This window comes from Psammomys obesus, unplaced genomic scaffold (genome assembly GCF_907164565.1).
Source record: "Psammomys obesus unplaced genomic scaffold, mPsaObe1.curated_primary_1811, whole genome shotgun sequence".
Lineage (NCBI taxonomy): Eukaryota > Metazoa > Chordata > Mammalia > Rodentia > Muridae > Psammomys > Psammomys obesus.
Genome location: NW_026585504.1, coordinates 28,539,411 through 28,559,340, shown reverse-complemented (window position 1 = coordinate 28,559,340; position 19,930 = coordinate 28,539,411). Strand labels below are relative to the sequence as shown.

Here is a 19,930-nt window from a genome sequence, read left to right as displayed (position 1 = left end):
TTCCTTCCTTCCTTCCTTCCTTCCTTCCTTCCTTCCTTCCTTCCTTCCTTCTTTCCTTCCTTCTTTTTGACTGAGTTTTTATGCTCTCAATCTTCCTGCCCCAAGAATGATAGACATGGATCTTGGTGTTGTCCTCTACAATACTTTTACTGACTATGTTTGATCTCTAAAACTAGGTACTGTTGCTTATGGAAATACACTTGTGTGGGTGTGCGCACACACACACATGCACACATCACACACACACACACATAACACACAGCAATTTGCATACAACAGTGCTGCAGCAGTAGCAATGATATTGGTAGATATTGGCAGTCTCTTCCCAGATGATATGAAAAAGGGACCATTACATTTAAACGCCAGAAGTACTTCTGTGTGAAACAAAAGCAACAGTCTATAAATTCTACTTTTATTTACAGATGTGAAGGAGATGAATCCCAGAGGTGGATCTTTGAAATCGATGGCTGTATTTATTCTAAGGTAAGAACTCAGATAAGCCACAACTTTTATTCCAAAGAAAAGTTTTTTGATTTGTGTAAAATAAACTGTTTGAGAAAGAGATTCTGTATTTGTACAAATGACATTGCTCTCTGCTTTGAAATTCAAATTGTAGTTTAATTTCATTCAATGGTTGCCTTGGAGTTCTTGTTTAAATTTAGAACAAATTTTTTTGAAGTGAAAATTAATTTTCCATAATTCATTGACCCAGTACTTCAGAGTTTGTTTCTTTACACTTTAAGATAAGATTAGTTCAGTACCTGCTTGACTTTGGACTAGAGAATGTGCTGCCGTCTTTAGCAATAGAGTTTTACCCTCCTGTTCTGATGGGCCCCCTAGCGTGATGGTGAGAGCCTGTGTTCTGAGGGAAGACCCTGACCAACAACCTGGAGGAAGATGTACCCCGCGCTTGCGTGTGTGTGTTTTCATAGTCTAAGGTTTCGGGAAGCATTGTGCCCCTGCGTGGGGCAATTCTAGTTAAGCTACTTTTAAAAAATAGAGTTTGGGGCTGAAAAGACGGCTCAGCAGTTAAGAGCTTGTGCTGCTCTTGCAGAGGACCTTGATTGACTCCCTGTACCCATCTGACAGGCCCCTGGACCTCCAGCTCCAGGTAGACTTAAGATTTCTGTCCTACATAAGCAGCAGCTCTCTCTCTCTCTCTCTCTCTCTCTCTCTCTCTCTCTCTCTCTCTCACACACACACACACACACACACACCCAGTTGCACAGATAATCGAAAAGAAAGTTGAAGAATACTTTTCCAGAAGTTTATAGGTTTTCCCTATGGCTTTTAAAACCATCCTTAATTTTTGTTTCCCTGATTGTTAAGTTTGCTGAACACTTTTAAAAATACCCCTTAGTCATCAGTCGGTCTTACTTTCCATACCAGCAGGTGTGGCACAGAGGCAAGTTTCAGGTTCATTTCCCCTTTGTCTTTTGCTCCTCCAGTACATGTGCTTACGATTTTTATATGAAGCAGCCCCCAACAAAGATGCATTCGTCAAAGGCTTGATCCCCAAGTCAGTGGAGAGTTGACTAGAGCATTCTAATCTGGCTGTGATCCAATCAACTGATGGATCCACAAACAGATAAAATGAAACCAACGATTCGTGGAAACTGTGAGAGGCGGCTCCAGGGATGGGTACATGATTTTTATTTTGCAAGAGTGTAATACCCAACTCCACTCCACACCTTCTTGTTAATCCTGTGGTTCTAGAATCTACCACACCTTGAGATTTCTGCCTTAACCAGTGTCTTCTCTGGTCCTCTTTGCAAGTGTTTCCGACCTGATACAGGGTCGTCAGCTTTCCCCTGGCCCTTCAGTCTCGGGTTAGCAGTTGTGTATCGTGCTGGCCTTTCCCTCATCCCACTCATGCTTCTTTCTGGCTGTCACAGAGAGAATAACTTTGCTCTGTTATGCTCTTCAGCTATGACTCTCTGCCTCACCACAGGCCCAGAGACATGAACTAAAAGTATGAGCCTAAATTATTCTCTCAGGATGTCTCCAGTGTTGTGCCTGTGGTGGAAGTCTGTCCAACACATGCTCCAGTGCCTCTTCTGCCCCGTCCAGGGTACAACTTCTGACCTCATGGTGCCTTGGCCTCCACAGGAGCATATCCCTAGAAGGAGAATGATGCGGGCTTTCCTACTTAAAACACAAGTCAGTTTTAAGTTGGTTTGGATTTAAACTTAATTTCCAAGTGCAATCACTGATTTTTCTATAATTATTTTAAATTCACAGAAAAAAAAACTATTTACTAATGAAGTATTTCAGTTTTTGAAGCATTTGAAGTTCCAACTAGCTCCACATTTAGTTATATCTATTTCAGGATAAAATGGAGGGTAATTTGGTAATTATTTGCAGCTGGATCATAAATTGTGCTCATGCTATTTTTTTTTAAACATAGGATTGCTGCTATAGGATATTACAAACGTATCTTGGCTCCAACACCCTTTAGCTGTGTGGCCTTTGGCAAATCACTTAACCTTTCTGAGCTTCACATTCCTCATCTGCTAAGTGGAGATATTAATGCTAACACTGTGAGCATTTGGAGATATTAATGCACAGTGAGCATTTGGCACAGACCTGGCCTAGAACACTTTATTGGTAATTTGCAGCTAATAATGATAATAATAACAGACAAATTTAAATACATTTATTGCCTTTTTCTACATTGTTTACTTGGATAACTGTTTTTTTTAATGTCAACTATTTCTTTGCTCACTTACAAAAAGTAATAAGAGTACATTTCATCCATATTTAAATATTAATATTTAAACTTGAACATATACATAGGATAAAATGTACACTGAAACATTTAATCCAATGTAGTGGTAAGCAGGTAATTTTAGAAACATAGAAATAAGACAGAATCTGTACAGGGAAATATTGCCTTTGAGCATGTAAAAATTTAAAACTTAAAAATTAGAAACTTAAAAAATTAAAAAGCTAATAATAACTTAAGCAAAAATCAAATAAGGAAGCTGGGGATGGTGGCCCACACACTTAATACCAATACTGAGAAGACAGAGACAGGTGAATAACTGTAAGTTCAAAGTCAGCCTAGGCGACATAGGAAGTTCCGAGGCAGCCAGGGCTACACAAAGAGACTGCAGTTCAACAAAGCAAAAGCAAATAGTAAATAAGGAAATATGGAAAAGCCTTTGAAACATCAGCATCAGAGACTGAGATAATATCTTAATATATACATAAAGTCTGACATAAACAACAGAAAGGTGTTAAACCTTCAATAGAGAAAAGAAAAAGGGGCATGAAAACAAAACACACGACAAGAAAAATCATAAGAGCCAGACTATATGTAACACATACAGTCTCTTTAAGGAGTCAGCGACTGTCAGCCGGTGAGATAGGACATCCTTAGAGCAACATTAAACCTGGGATTGCCAGTCTGTTGGAGATATGGGGGCACTCACATGTTCCCCTCTGACTTACCTCCAAAGCTCAGGAACTTCAAAGAGCAAACATTCATTACTTCATGGTTTTAAGGACTGGGAATGTGTGGTGGCTTCACTGGGCATTATTATTATTAATAATTACCATCATTTTACACATATGAGAATAGTGCATACATATATGTCGGTGCACATCAGGCATGCCCGGTATCTACAGAAGCCAGAAGAGTCTGTTGAAACTGGATTTAAGATGGTTGTGAGCCACCTTGTGGGTGCTGAGAATCGAACCTGGGTATCTCGGGAAGAGTAGCCAGGGCACTTATTCGCCGAACCATCTCTTCAGTCCTTCGCTGGGTAGTTTTAACTCAGTTTCTCATGAGAATGGGCCCATATTTCAAGCATGAGCTTTAGACGTCTGTGACTAAACCGAGACCTGGAAGTCAGGTTCTGAGCCACTGCCGCCGCCCAGAGGGTTAGTCCAGGGCTGTGTGGCCTCCCGCTACAGCGCTATTCACAACAGGAGCTGCTGGAACAAGAAAAGAAGCTGCAAAGGGGAAACAAAAACTGGTGTCCGGTCATCTACCACCTCTGCCAAATTCTTTAGATAACTTACGCTGGCGAGCGAGAAAAAGGACTACACAAAGATTTGTATTCACCTTATTTCTGAGGGAGCGTTTGGCAACATTATCAAAATTATTATTTTAAAGCCCAACATTCCTTTTGATTTTGAATTCCCACTCGCGGATGCTCACCCTGAAGCGGGAGGCACACGGATGCGCTTTGAAGAATGTTCATCATGGCGTCCTTTAGAACAGTGAGAACTGACGCCGAGTAAATCTATGTAACAACGCTATGGGGCGTTGTTATCACGAGTGCTGAGTAGTTACATCACAGATCTGCAGGGTAATTTATGATGAGAGATGAAACTGCTAAGGGCACTATAAATGCGGGCCAGGGCCACGGCCACGAGGAATGAAACTAGGCTCGGATTGGAGGGGCCACAGAAGGACTTGAGGCCGTGACAATTTTATTGAGAGCAATCAGACTTTTCATACTTTTTTCAGAAACGGAATAAATGGCAATGCAGTTGTAGTTGCCAGGATGCAATGACGTTTGCAAGCTGTACAGGCCACACAAGATTAACGTCTAAGACCAATTGTCCTGTCAAGTTTTATGCTTCCTTCACTACTAAGGGAACAAACAGAGAAACACAAAGCTGCCTGAATGCTTCGCTGCCCCAGAGAGTGCGTTGGTCTCTCAGGGATTGGAAGGCACACTGTGCCCTGGGAGCTATGGATTCTAACCTGGAAAACCTATGAAGCATACCACTCAAGGCAGCCAGACCAGACCAACTCCATGGTTCCCTGCATGGCATAAGGCGGGAGATATGAGGTAAGGTGACCTAGGTGACTTACAGCATACCAAAGACATGTGTGAACAGGAAGAGCTCAAAACTGGAGCTGGATCTACAAAATGGCTGCTGGCATAATGATTATGTCTGTCTGCTTTCCTGTGTTCCTCATAGAGAACAGTCTTCCTGTCGCTCAGCACGCTCTCTGTGGCTGAAGTTCCATGTTCACGTGTAAGAAAGCAATAGCCTGTCTAAGAAAAAAGCCACATACTACAATCGGTGTGATATAAATCTCAAGGTAACATGAAAAAAAAAAAACTTTAAATGTTAAACTTCCTTGCTAATGTTTTAGGTGAACTTGGAGATTCAAGAGTGTTTTTCCAAGGTTGTGGGCATGTGGACTAGAGAATTTACTTAATTTTTTTTTTAACATTAAGTTGTATGAGAATAATATTTGTGTGCCACAGAGGTTGCTACAAGAACATTAACGCATATAGTCTCTTCACATTATTCTTTATTCTAGTTCTCAGAGCTATTTATATGCATATTCCCAGGAGTTATTATGTACTTATTTTCACACATTACAGGGTTCTCCTTTAAGTAGTAAGGATGGCATATGTTATTCTTCAAGAAAAACCTCCAGCAATTCAGAGCTGAATAAAATATAAATAAAAATATGAGCAAAAAGCATATGATGAAACATTTGCATTCAGCCATTTGGAATGGAGATAAGAAGATCAAGAGTTTAAGATCAGCTTCAACACAGCAGAAGTGAGGCTAACCTGGGCTACACGACACCCTGTCTCTAACAAACAAAAGGCAAAAATGCCTCTCCATCATATTATTCAAATATTATCATGGATATAATATAATTACTAATTAATTAGATAGAAACAGCATAACACACAGCTGTGTATATGATTTTGTGATCATAATTTTTTTGTTTGATAACTTCTTTTCTTGTTTACATCCATATCAATAAAATTTTTTAAAATGTACTAGATATACACATTTAAGCAGAAATGAGCAGTGATACTACAATGAACAAGTATATGTGTGTGTGTGTGTGTGTGTGTGTCTGTTAACTCACCTAACATTTTGACAGTCGTTGATGAATCCAACAGAGATTCTATTCACCATACTTTTAATTTGAATCTTTTTTTTTTTCTCATTTTTTTTCCTGTGTCTTTTTTCTTTCCTCTTTGGCTTACTTGTTTAACCAGTGGATTATTAATCTCTCCAGATGTGGCTCTTGGTATTTTTGTTCTTCACACTTTACAGAATGAAATAAGAACCTTGTGTAATAACTGAGAGAGCACACCTGGACACATGCAAAAGCATGTTCATTGCTTTCTGGATTTAGTAAGTAATCCAGGTAACATTGAGCTTGTCAGTGACTTTGCTGTGACTATCACTTCATCTTTAATAAAGGCACAATAATAGCAGCCATTTCAAAGGCTGTTGCATGGATGAAGATGTGGACATGCAGTCACATGGGGCACCCCTTTGATACAGTGATATCTCGGGGGCATAAAGTTATCCTAGAGCTCGTGGAAAAGCGAGATACACAAGCCAAATTAAAATCACTTTCTCCATCAACTTAAAACAAAATAAAATGGACAGGGAGAGAGATGAGTAGATGACGCCTATAAAATAACGTGCAGGTGGACCGAAGGGCCATAACCCCAAAGTCTTATTCTGTAGTGTACATACCCTTTATCTGAGATGCTTCACTCTTCCCTGAAGCTGAAAGCTTGTGCACCAGCTCACGTCAGTGGTGGTGTTCCCGATGAGCAGATGGCAGATGATCCCAAGTGAGGCTCAGCAGGGCACCCCATGTGTGGCTGGCTCAACAGCTCGTTCTTGTGTGTACCCTGTAGGCTGGTTTTCCATTTATATATCCAAAATGTTTGCTGGTATGGTTGTTGCCCCAATCAATCAATCAATCAATCAATCAATCAATCAATCAATCACAGCTCTTCAGTATCTGCATTGTCTTATCCTTTTCAGCCCGGGTTCATGGATCAATGCTCCTCGTCTGTGTCTGTGTGTAGACGACTCGTTTGCCTCCTCTTCTCACCGCTCTTTCATCCTCATTCTCTAGTGTCTCGACTGTTGTCGAACAGAACTGAGTACTGCCAAGCCAAGCAGCAACTGCACATTGTAACATACATACATGCATGTTCACTGTCATGTCTCAAGGACGGAAATGAAAATTGCGGCTGTCAGCATGTGTGATGTGTGCAAGCAGCGCTCATGTTGGCGTGGGGGTGTGTGCATACACGTGTGCAAGCGTGTGGAAGCTGGAGAACAGCTTTTGGTGCCAGCCCTCAGGAGCCACCCATCTTGCTTTTGAGATAAATTATCTCAGTGGCCTGGAGAAGAGGGGGAAGGATAGGCTGGCAGCCAGTGTGTTCCAGGGATGTGCCTGTCACCACCCCCCTCCTCTGTGCTGGGACTGCTAATATATACCACCATACCTCGGTTCTGGGGATCACCTGGGCCCTCACACTTGCAACTTTACCAAAAGAGACAGTCTTCCCAGTCCTAGATATTTTCATAGCTGTAGAAGCATAAAGATTACTCCTTAATTAAAAATTTCTCCAAATAGGCAAGCCAGCCAGCAAGCAAACAAAAACCAAAAAAATAAAACAAAAACAAAAACAAAAAAAAACAGTCAGCCAAAGTGATATGACCTAAACTACAAAATCTATTTGCTGGACCATTTTACTGCTGATTTATCTGCCTCAGTTTCCACATGTAATGTCGAAGGCTGGCTCACTATTTTTAATTTTTTTCTTTCTTTCTAGGCTAAGCCTCAGTTTTTCCTGACCCTACCTGGAGGATTTCACTGCTGAAGTGGATGTGAACCAGGCAGAGGACAGCATTCATCACAGACAGCCTGGACCACCGTTCATCAAGAACAGTGCAGATACTGTGTAGAAGAGGTCAGTGTGGTAGCCGGGGGCAAGACAGAAGACTACTTCTAAAATGTAATGTGGCTTGAAAAGAGAAAAAGTGTCCTAGCTGTTGTTTTCTGGAAACAAACCCGAATTCTCATGACAATGCTGCTCATTGTTCAAGTCACGTAATGGGATAACATTCTTTCTTTTTTTTTTTTTTTTAATGGCTTGCTTGTTTTCTGTTTTGAGTGTAAACATTTTCCCATCCTATTTCTACATGGACTGTCTGTGTGCCTCCTGCCTGTGGAGACCAGAACAGGGCACTGGGTCCCCGGGAACTGGAGTTATGGATAGTTGTAAGCCGCCATGATGGTGCTGAAAACCAAGCCCAGGCCCCCTGGAAGAACAGCCAGCGCTTTTAAGTGCCGAGCCATTTCTTCAGCCCATACTCCAGCCCATACACTCACAGGCACATTTACATTCATATAAAAATCAATGCTATTTATATAGACATCATTTCGTTAAGAAGATGGTGATGGCCTATCTTTCACACAGGATGGCTCCGTTTGTCCTGACCGTATACATGATCCCTTCTGTAGGAAAATGCAAAGAACCAGGAGCCTCTCAGTGTTACCTTTTGAGCACATGTGTTACAAATGTTTCCACTCAATGAAAATGAAGTCCACAGTGTCTATGTCTCATTACAAGGCTTTGCAGAAGCAAGCCAACAGTCCTTTACTGAAACAGCTGCGGGAGCCCTCCGACAGTCATGTCGTGCCAGACAGCTCTCTTGAGGAGACAGAGCAGCTGACTGGGCTGCTGCTGAAGAGACTGGAAGGGAAACACCCCAGGGCTCCTGCTCAAAGGTAGGACAGCAGCAGAGTGGAGCTTCTTTGCTCAATGACATTCGATGTTTTCCTTCAGTTTCCTGTAAGGACTGATTGCTTGAAGATTGTTGAAATATCTCAAAAGCCCCCTGGCTTTCAATCATATTAGTTTTGGGGTCATGTTTGATGAAGAGAGGTGACATTTATGTGTATTTTGTTGAAGACTGATGAATGTAGTCACTCATAACGACACTTAGGATGGGATGCTGTTAGAATCTCACCGAGGCACACAGAACTAACACGGAAAGCAAAGGCACTACCCAGCACTTGTACGTCTGTGTGAGAAGGGCGTGCACACAGACAGTCCCTTTGGTTTTCACTGGAGGAGTGCATTGTCCTTGCATCTGAGGGTAATAGATGGCCTTCCACAGGGACGCTTCGAACACTAATCATTTCCATGGCCAGAGGGAACATAGTACCCATGGTTTGCTAACAATTCCAAATTATCCCTGGTTGAAAAATGGAAACTACTTTTTATATTCTCCTCACTTGGCCTGAAACTGGTGTTTGTTATAGCCATTGGTTTATTGGTCTTGATGTTAACAATCACAAAATGACTTTATACGCTACAGTTTAAGTCTACACTTGTCTGAAATGACCACTCCACATGATCTTAAAGAAGTAAACACCATTTTCACACACACCGAATTAGCCTGGAGGTGTCCCTAACTTTAATTCAACAATTCAGATAGAAGTTTCATTTGTATTTGAAAGAGAAGGAAAACCTGGCAACTTTTTTAAACTGGAGGTTATTGTATACTCTTAAATTATATATTCCCATCTGAAGTGACTCTGAGGTTAATTGACTATTTATTATTTGGATGATGAGGTTCAGAAACAAATAACAGAATTACTATCTGACTCTCTCACTGCATGAGGGTTTCCTGGGTGGCATCAAAGTTTAGGTTCCAGGACAGTTCCTCTCTGATGCTTAGTTTTTAAGCATTCACAGGTTTCTCAACATTTGATGCTCTGTGGCATGAGTTCAGGCTCCAGCCATATGGCCTGGCCACTCTCCACAGCTTGGTGCCCTCTCGTGTCACTATGGTGAAAGCCCCCTGGGAACAGTCTTCAGTGTTTTCATCTACAAGGGGACCTCGGGCAGTACCAGGCCACTTAGGCCAGCTTTGATGCTGTTCTCTGAAGCTACCCACCATCTGCTTGTCCTCCTAGACTCACAGAGGCGAATCTTGGGTCTTTCCTGGCAGAGCCCTTGGATTTTATCATCCTGGCCTTAGTTCTTACTCTGGGCTCTAGAAGAACAGATTGCCTCTGCTTTCAGGTTCCTGTCACTCCCACAGAACTTCTGTTCTTCTTTCATGTTAATCCCGTCCCTGTGGTAGTTTACATACTTCCTATGTTTTCTGTCTCCCCAGGACAGAAGTATTTTCTCTGAGGGTGCAGGGCTACCACAGGTTAGGGAATGGCCATCTTTACTCTGTTATTGCTTTGTATTCTTGGAGGCAATTCAACCTGACAACTGAACATTGGAGAGGAGCATAGTTAAGGCACAAAGCATAGCATTAGCTAATACACTGTATTCAGGAATTGTTAAATTAGATAATTTTAAATGTCTAAGAAATCAGTAATGGCAGTTCTGAAAATGTTCTGGAAACAAGTAAAGACAAAAGAGTTTTAAACAAGCATTAAACAGTGGTTCTTGCTCATCCGTTGTCACAGTGTGAATCTCCTGTGTTCACTCAGGGCCCAAATATTTAAAGGAAAAAATTCCAGAAAGAACTAAGTCACAACTTCTATTGGATTAGGTTGTTCTATTTGTTGGTTGTTATTAATTTAATTTCTTATTATGACTAATTTTTAAATTAAACTTTAACATCTGTACCATATGTACGTATGTATGTCAGTGCAGAGAAACACTGATATCCAGTTCTTAGTTCTAAAGATGTATTTTTGTTTGTGTGATTGTGCATGTGTGTGCATGCATGTGTGTGTGTGCCTGTGTGTGTGCGCATATGAGTGTATGTGTTTACTTCAGTACAGTACCTACAGAGGCCAAAGGAAGGCAATGACTCCCTTGCAGCTGTAGTCAAAGGCAGTTGCGAGAGGCCCAATATGGGTTCAGAGTCATACTTGGGTCCTGTGGGGGAGCAGAGCAAGCCCTTAGATGCTGAGCATCTTTCTAACCTCAGAATATAACTCTATGTACTATCTGGAGCTCCTGTATTTAGACATGAAGTTTTTGTCCGTAAGAACTGACTGGTAAATATAGTTTCTTTCCCATAAGAAACTGCCTAGGGACCTTTTCTCCAGGGGCATCACTCAGAGCTTACCGCTTTCGTTCAAGAGGATTGAAGCACTTTCTTCCCGTCTCCCCTCACAGTTACCAGCAACAGGTACAGTTTCAGTTTATTTCTCTCTCTGTGTGTTCTTTATTACAATCCTTTTGACCTTTTGAATAAACAGCACATTATTTATAGCAATCACATTCCTCTCGTGTTGGAAGGAACTGTGGGGAAAAAATTAGGACGTGGTATAGAATTTGGTGTGTTGGTGACTTTGAATCCTAGATATTCTTGTTAGGTTTGTGTGTATGAGAATCAGTGTGTCATGTTGTGCTACATACATACATGATCTTCTTATCATCAACTTGATGAAAGCAAAGCTCACTGCAGATAATAAAGGAGTGAAATAAAACTTACCAACATTGTGAAAATGGGAAACGGAAAAGAACTAGGCGTGACGGAAGCTAGTTTCTATCCTCTAGAAGAAAGAAAGGAAAGTGGGAGTCACAGTGGCGCCGACTAGTGAAAAGAAAGGGAGATTGGTCCGTAATGGCAGATGATATATGAAATCAGTACAAGTAGCATTGGACTGTACAGAATGACAGCTGAGACCCTGTAACCTTATCAATCGCTGTGCGTGTGTTACCGTTCAGTGACTCATACCATAACACAGGGGATTTATCTGTATTTTACTGAGGAAAATGCCGAGACCAAGGAGGTTTAATTTTTTGAGTAAGGTTTCTCGGTAACTGTCCAAATCGTGTTCTTAGCATCTACCGTGAGCCGCTTGACCATCCATGGTCTTGTCATGGCAGTCATCCCATATCTCAGCCCTTTGGGTGAGAACTGGGTGTCTTGAAATGGGAAGTTTTCAATAATAAGGTATAGACATTTGGAAAGGAAAATTGAAAGGAGTAGTAAGATGCTTAGTTTTCCATGAAGACTAAATAAGAGGCAGAAAATGTCAAAGGAACCAAATTCCCGGCTTCCTGTTGCACGCACCTGTATCGATCAGTAGTCCACGTGTCCTATTTTCCAGAAGCCTGACTGTGAGTTAATTGATCTCGGTCTTTTTCTAGCAAAGTGACTGCAACTTGTCATAGACATTTCGTGCTTTACAGACTCAGCTTCGTCCATAAAGATGGGGTGCAAAGAAACTACTAGCTGTCCTTTGTTGAATCTGTACCATGTAACCACTGCTACTCTACATATTTATTCTTATAGCCTCAAGAGAGACCGATTTGCTCACTGATCTCTCAACTTGCTGATGTAACTGCTTTCGAAATCAATGAGGATACAGAGACAAATTCAAAGAATCTACATGTGCGCAGTTATGAGGCTAACAGAGAGGTAGGATTCAACCACAGGCCCCTGTGGAGCTCTAGACAGCCCTTCTCCTCACTACTTTATGTATGCCATCCCAATATGTGTATTATTTTTTAAAAAGTAGACTAAATTATTGATTATTGTTTGGTCTATTTTTTTGAATTTTTTTCTTGAATAAAAATTCATCCCCCAAACACACACCCACACCTCCACATAATCTAAAACAATAGCCAAGAACTATGTCCTTTCATCTTCGAGTCATTTGGAGTCATTCATATTTCCAAATCTCAGGAAGATGTTTGACTGTTGATCCTTTTTTTTCTGTTTTAACATGTGAAATAATCTTTTTTCTTGTTGAAAAAAAAAAAAGAATTCCCTTATCCTAAGAGATCTTGATGCAAGATCCTAGTTTATAGAGGATATATTTTCTCCTTTACCTTAGCTGACACCTTAGCAGCATAGTTTTGCATTGCATACACATTTGATTCCAAGTTTAATCCAAAGTAAAATAAATGCCATGGTTTCTTGCATCTTCAAGTACCTGGAATGTGTTTGTTTACATTAGCTTAGCCAAAGGACCCCCTTAACTGTATTTAGATTGAGTAGGAGGTGGAGAAAGAGTGGGGCAGCCAACAAAGCCCGCTGACCCAGCTTGTCGTCCAGTGACCTGTGAGAGGAGAATAATGAACTGTGAGTAGCTGTCATCCTAACTGTTTCTGACAGTGTGCCTTTGGGCACATCTGTGTCAGTGGCATTGGAAGGGCCTTTGTTCTTTTCCCACTGGTGACTCTGTGAGCAGTGAGGTCTTTGCTACTGTACTCATGAGCAGCCCCTTCCTTCCCAGGGAAGCGAGCAGCTGCCATGGACTGAACTGACATTTCTCCTCATGACTCAAGTTGGCATGCACTTCAGTCTTTGAAGAGACCAGACATTTAAAAGTCCTCTGATGATTTTCATTAAAATGTACTTTAATGTCTCGGCAACAAAAGGAGTGGGCTATAAAAATACATTTCGTGTCATTCTGATTTTATATTGATAAAGGTGAAGACAGACAGGTAGGCAGACGGGTGAGTAATTTGAAGGAAATATATCAAAATATTGACAGTTGTTACTGGGTTTTAAAATTGTATTTATAACATTTTCCTCCAAATTTAAGAATCAAATAAAATGTTTAAACAAATATAAAATATGTAAAAATCAACACAGGTTATGGAAAGCATTTTAAAATGGATGCTTGGTACATACTTTGCTGGGAAGAATATTTGGGCTGAAATACAAAAGTCTGTTCTACATTTTGTTTCACATTTTCCACTGACAATTAAAAAAATAAATAACGCAATAGTTTTATTTGAAAGTTAATGTAGTGCTTACAATTATTATAATCATTAGGAAATGTAATTTGCTAAGAAACACGTGTTTCTGATCCCTGAAGAACAAACATGTTCCCATCATAATAAAAACAGAGCATTCTGAATCAAGAACATCATACCTGAGAGAACTGTTTAAATTAGAATCAAAACTTTATTTATGAACTAGAATTTCTGAGCCAGTTTTAGAGCCTTGTTTACATTTTTACAATTGCTGTAAAGCCCGTGCTCTTACCATAATGAAGTCTGGCTGTGATTGGCATGGAGCAGACAGGGAGCATTTGGTGCTCACTTGATTGTATTTGTCAGTCCAAGAGGAAATGAATCCCAGCAATATTGCATTGGTCAATTTTTAAAAGGCCTTTCTTCCCCCTGACAAAATCAGAAGAAATGAAGCTTGAAAAAAAATGACATGCTTTTTTATTTTTTTCTGTGTTTAAGGCTCTTTCTGTAACACATCTGAGATACAACAGCTATAGGAACTGTTACAGCATCTTGCTTTTCAAAGAAAGATAAATTAATAGTAATGAGAAGTTCTCTAAGCAGACAAATGATGATCGTGTCTATATAATTACAAATTGTAAAAACCCACACATTAAAAATTGAAAGAATCATATTATGATTTTCTTGAGCATTCGGCAGCTTATGATTTATTAGCCAATTAAGTCGTTTGTGTGGTTTACCATATAGTTGATGATCATCTGTAACCATGTTATTTGCTTTGAACTATCCTCCTGTTTTCTTCAGTAAACATCAACACAAATTTTCACAGAGCTAACGAATAAACAGGTCAGTTTCGATAATCATCAGAATGTGCTTTTCAGAGTAAGTAAGAATGCTTAAATTCTCACAGCTTCACCCATCCAAAATGCTTACCCACAACGGTACGTGTAAAGCAATTCATTATGATGCCATTGCATCTAACTGCCAATTCCAGGTGTGAAATCCAACACTAGATCAGCCTTCCTGGTTCAGGAGTTCTCAGATTCAACAGTTTGTCTTTCACCCTTTTGTGATTTTTTTTTTTTTTTTTGCAAGAGAATTTCAGAATATGAGATTGTATTTTAGAGATTTCTGATTAGAAACTCTAATGTTTTGGTATTGGCTAAATCTGGTGTCTGTCTGGGTTTTAGTGTATTTGGTGTGCATGTTTCTGCATGTGTGTGTGTGTACCTCCCTGTGAGTGCACGTATGAAGCAGTGAGGCCAGTGTCAGCGTCTCTCCTCAATCTCTTTCCACCCGATTTTGACACAAGGCCTGTCACAGCCTGGAGCGCCTTGATTCAACGAGGCTGGCAGGCCAGTGAGTTTCAAGGACCTTCTTTGCCACACCCTGCTCTTACCGGGTCCTGGGGATCCAAACGCAGGTCGTCATACTGAGGCATCTTCCCCTCTCCAAGTTTCAGTAAAATTTCCTAATGAACTCCCCTTGCCTATATGAATTAAAATTAAGAGGACAAGTGACAGAACTTCGCTGTTCCCTTGAAACAAATTATAAAGTCAGACATTCAAAATAGCAGGTACGTGTGTATGGCTATACATCACTTCAAAAATTATCAAAGATTTTTCAACTCAACATTCTATGATTAACTTGCATTTTCATTTCAGACATGAGTTCGATTGATTTATAACTAGTTTGATGAATTTCTGCTTTTCAAAAATGTAGCCTTGATCTTTCAGTTCCATTCAGTGTTGACCTTAGGATTATGTAACTGTTGAATGGGAAGCACTACTCTTTTTTTAGCTCCCAGTGAAATCATGTAGACTCCAAGGAGATCAGTGTGTGCAGTGCTTATGAGGCAGGGACCTGACTTAGATCCCTAGCATTCACATAAGATTCAGGGACAACAGCATGTGCCAATAACACAAGTGCTGGTGCTGGGAGCAGAGGCCAGAGGATCCCCAGAGTTTACAGTCAGCCGCTCTAGACAAAACAGCAGACTTCTGTTTCAGTGGAAGACTGTGTTAAAAGAGAGAGAGAGAGAGAGAGAGAGAGAGAGAGAGAGAGAAAGAGAATAATGATATAGGAAGTGAGAGACAGAGGGGGAGAGGGAGAGAGACAGAGAGAGCGTAAGAGAGAGAAGAGGGTCTAGCATTTTAATGGTGGAAGTAGAAAGGAAATGAAGCTAGAAAGGTTGCAATCTCAGATTCCCACGTGAGTAGCACCATCCCGTGGCCTGGGGACTCAGCCGAATAAGAAGGAAGAGAAAGGAAGGTGCTTATCTCTGCCAGCTCCCATTGCTCTGCCTTCCCACCCGGAGTGACTGAATCTCAAACCTGAGCCTGAACAAACTCCTCTTCCCTTACATGTTGCTTCTGCCAGGCACTTTATCATAGCAAAAGAGAAGTGACTAATACAGAGAACTGACACCAAAAATGACATCACCATGCTGTGATTGCATGATCATGTGCTTCACGAGCCTTTGCAACCTGTTTTCAAGATGACTTTGCAAGAGCTTGGAGCTGTGGAGCTAGAGAAACCTTAGAGTACTTGACACAAAAATTCTGAGCTATTCTTGAGGGAGCTAAGGGCAACAGAATGCCAAGAGAAATGCACACAGTGGACGCCTGGCCAAGAGGTTTCAGTGTGGACAAAGTCTTTAAGGAGAACCAGCCAGAGGCCATTTGTAGTATTTTAATTTTTTTTTTAAATTTTCATACACTATACTTGGCCATAGTCTTTCCCCTCCTCCAACTTCTCCCAGATCTTCCCCAATCCCTGCCGAGCTTCATGTTCTCTCTTTAAGAAAAAAATAACACAACACAGACACACTAAACAAACAACAACCACAACAAAACAAAAAAACTGAAAACCGTGGAGTCTGTTTCTGTGTTGACCAGCTATTCAAGGGAATGCCCTGAAGTGTCATAGATACACCAGTGTTATTAAATAAAACTGATTTTTTTTTTTTTTACTCTTCCTGGAGCTATCAATTGCAAATAACTTCTTGCCCATGTTTTGAAGCTTGAATAAGGCTGAATTCAAACATAATGTTGTTAGGATGTGGAAATTTCAAAACAGCATAACATACAGGTTTTGGAATGGTATTGCCTACTGCTCTCACCCAAGTTTATAGTAAGAGAGAATATCAGGTTGAACAAAAAAAGATACTAAAACTGTGCAGTTTGGTGAAAAGAGGGGAATGAGCAAGCTTATTAAAGTTGTAGACAAGCAGGAACAGTTAAAGCCTTTGTAAGCTATCAGGGCACTTCAGAAGTGTTGGTCTTTACAGTAGGTCAAGAGGAAAAGTGTCACCATGCAGAGACTCTGCATATCACAACCTCCCGAGCATAAAGTACAAGTTCTTTTGAAAGGAAAGAGAATACTGCTAAAGTAGTTCCTTGCTTGAAATCAATACCAAAAGGAACTGCTCCCCCCAGGTTCAGCTGCCACGCATGGAAGTGGCTTCTCAGGATTAGATGCCAGTGCACAGAGCAGCCATGGCAGCTGCAGTGCCAGGGGACCAGGCTTTATCTAGAGCTGACAGACACATGCAGATCTGACATGGTACTGGATTTGCAGGGAAACAAAATGCACAAGTTACAGGGTCTAGGTTAATTTGCCCATAACTGGAGAGCATTTCTGGAGTGATTTCCACTGTGACATGTTGATATTTGGTTTATGGCCCAGCTAACACATGCTTTGTTTTCTATTTCTTTACGTGTTTATCATTTCTTTTTATGGCTGGTAACATTATCTCTATTAACTTCAGCATTCTTCGTTATGACTGACCAGTTAGTTTCCAAAATGTCCAGTGTGTGGATTACTTCATAACAAACATATCCCATTCCTGTCCAGATGCATTTATTTAAGGAATAAACATTTATTAAGGATCTCCTTTCTGCTGTCTGCTTAAATCCTCGTAGCCAATAGTCTGTAACACCATTCATAAGAAGATGACAGTTTTCAGTGTTTTCCAGGTTGTAAATCTCTCTGTGCTGGTCTTGATGAAGTTCTAGCTTAGTAAAACATATATTTATATTTTCTTATGTGTTTGATTTGGAACATAAAGTTAACCAACTGTTATAAGTTGTTAGAACTAATTTTATACACACAAACAGAAATACCAAGTGCCATTCTTTGTTAGTGAGTGGTCTCTGTATATTTCCGTAAAACCATGTTTTATTTCAACCGTTATTTAAGATTAACTTAGTGTGCGTATAACAATCCCCCTTGATATTTTATCTGCTTAAAATTACAAAAATGAAATGCTTTTGACTAGCTTGTTATTATCTCTATGCTTTTTGTATGTATTCTTTTAGGTAAAAGAAAGTCTCCTCTTGGGCCGTTTGGTGACTTAGAAGCCAGCAGTGAGCTGAGCACAGTTACATTCACACGCCCTGCCACAGCTGTGCTGCAGCGTCTAGGTCTTAACTTGATGAGCTCCGAGTCAGGATGAGAATATAACTCTCATTGCTAAGCTCTCTTCCTGGTGGGGACCCCTTCCTTGTAGTGTATCAGTACTCAAGTGACTCAGCTCATCACTCAAAATGAGGAGCACTGATTCCTCACTGTGGCATTAATCCTCTCATTTGCAAATGCTCACTTGGTACTGGTTAAGGTAGACGGTCACTTCCATACTGATACTTCAGAACTTGGGTCACATGAGTGGGGCATTTGGCGCTAGCTGTCTCTGGTGCTCCCTGTGTGGTTTGGGGGGAGGGCATTCATTTAGTAGTACTGACACTGTTTCCTTAGATACAGAAAAGGGACAGTGGTCGCTGCGAAATGTAAATGAGGTTGTGAACATTAATACCCAGTTCAATTCTTAGTACCCTATACGTGCTCCGCTTTCCTGATGTGTGCTCATGTTACCATTAAAAGCCCAGTCTAAAGTAACTGAAAACATTTCTGTCTTTACTGTATCCGAAGGCTAGCTGGGCAGTGGGGGGGGGAACACCTTTAATCCCAGCACTCTGGAGGCAGAGGCAGGCAGATCTCCGTGAATTTGAGGCTGGCCTGGTTTACAAAGTGAGTCCAGGTCAGCCAAGGCTACACAGAGAAACCCTGTCTCAAAGAACAAGACAAAACCAAAATATCCAAAGGCAAACTGTTAAAAACTCCTGTGCTTTGCTGGAAATGGTAGGTCATGCCTATGTTATCAGCTCTAGGGAGGCTTAGGAAGGATGACCCTGAGTTACAGGCAAGCTTGGATTAGATAATGAGATACTATCACAGAAACAAAAGATTTCTCATTCCCAAAGGTATTTTTAACATATGTATATAAAACACATAAGTATATACATTTATAAACACTTATGTGTGCACAATGAAATAATTTAATGGTGGTAAGCTATAGTCATGCTTTAAACATATGACTTTATCTTTATTGAACGAAAGAAATTGGGTTTATCAAACTACCTCCATCACCAAACTAGAGGATATGAATAAGTGAGATAATCTCGTCTTGAGAAAGTTCTTATGTATTCTCAGGTTATCTGTCAAATCATATAACTCTTTTGAATTTTAATGAAGATTTCCATAGAGATCAATTTCAGGTATAGAGAGAAAGCAAAAAAAAAAAAAAATGTGGACCTTAATGACTTTTGCTGCCTATTACTTATTTGTTACTAAACTTCTGTCAAAGAGCAAACAGAAGGTGAAAGGAGAGAAAACTGTAGCTCATCTCGGGTAACGGGTTGTTTCATTTTATACACTCTGTGGGAACTGCATTGACAAAGGTTGAGGCTGTTTTGTTGGTAGCGATGGTCTATGGGTAGCCACGATGATGCTCTAAGAGCTTCCATGTCTTTAGTGGATCCCCGTGTCACCATTTAGTGTGACTCGGCATATGCGTAAGGACTGCCACATTATAAGATTTCAAAACCCTCTCAGGGGACACTGAGACAACGTCCACAACAGTGACATGTACGGCTTATAAGAGTCACTATCCAAAAGTATCGGGTGAAGATACCTCATCGCAGAAAGATAAAAAAGAAATCACATTCTCCCTCAAATACAGATGTGAGCCTGTAATGTATATGTGTATTGTGTATATGTGTATCTATATAATCTATATTTATCTCTGCAGTAAGAGGATATGAGAAGGACAGTGGGTGGCAAAAGGACACATGGACATGAAGGACAAATAGAGGCTTTGGGGCAGCAAGGGAGAATCAGGAGTACCAGGAGGAGGGTGGGGGAGGGGTGTCACTGAAACACACCTTCTTTGAAAACGTCACACTAGTTTCCAACACTTTACATGCTAATTTTTAAAGTTAAAAATTTAAAAATTGCCATCCAGCTCTGCTGGCTCAAACAATTTTTACATGTGCCACATCATATGAAAAAAACAAACAAACAAAAACGGGATTTGTTTAAATTCATATTCATGCAAATACATATATGAAATCCAAAGCTCTCCTTTTGAAATTGTATTGTAATTTTGTAGCAGTTACTTCTCCAGGAGCAATTAAAGATAATTTTTAAAATCCTTTAAT

The 19,930-nt window shown here is 40.5% G+C and overlaps 1 protein-coding gene across 1 annotated transcript in view; it reads left to right on the top strand.

Moving 5' to 3' along the window:
* Positions 1-19,930, top strand: part of Dcdc1 (doublecortin domain containing 1) — a 367,448-nt gene that overhangs the window by 202,075 nt on the left and 145,443 nt on the right. Inside the window, 5 exon segments of the mRNA XM_055602817.1 lie at positions 426-483; positions 7,575-7,598; positions 7,600-7,659; positions 7,662-7,712; positions 8,376-8,533. Coding sequence (XP_055458792.1) covers positions 426-483; positions 7,575-7,598; positions 7,600-7,659; positions 7,662-7,712; positions 8,376-8,533 — 351 coding nt within the window.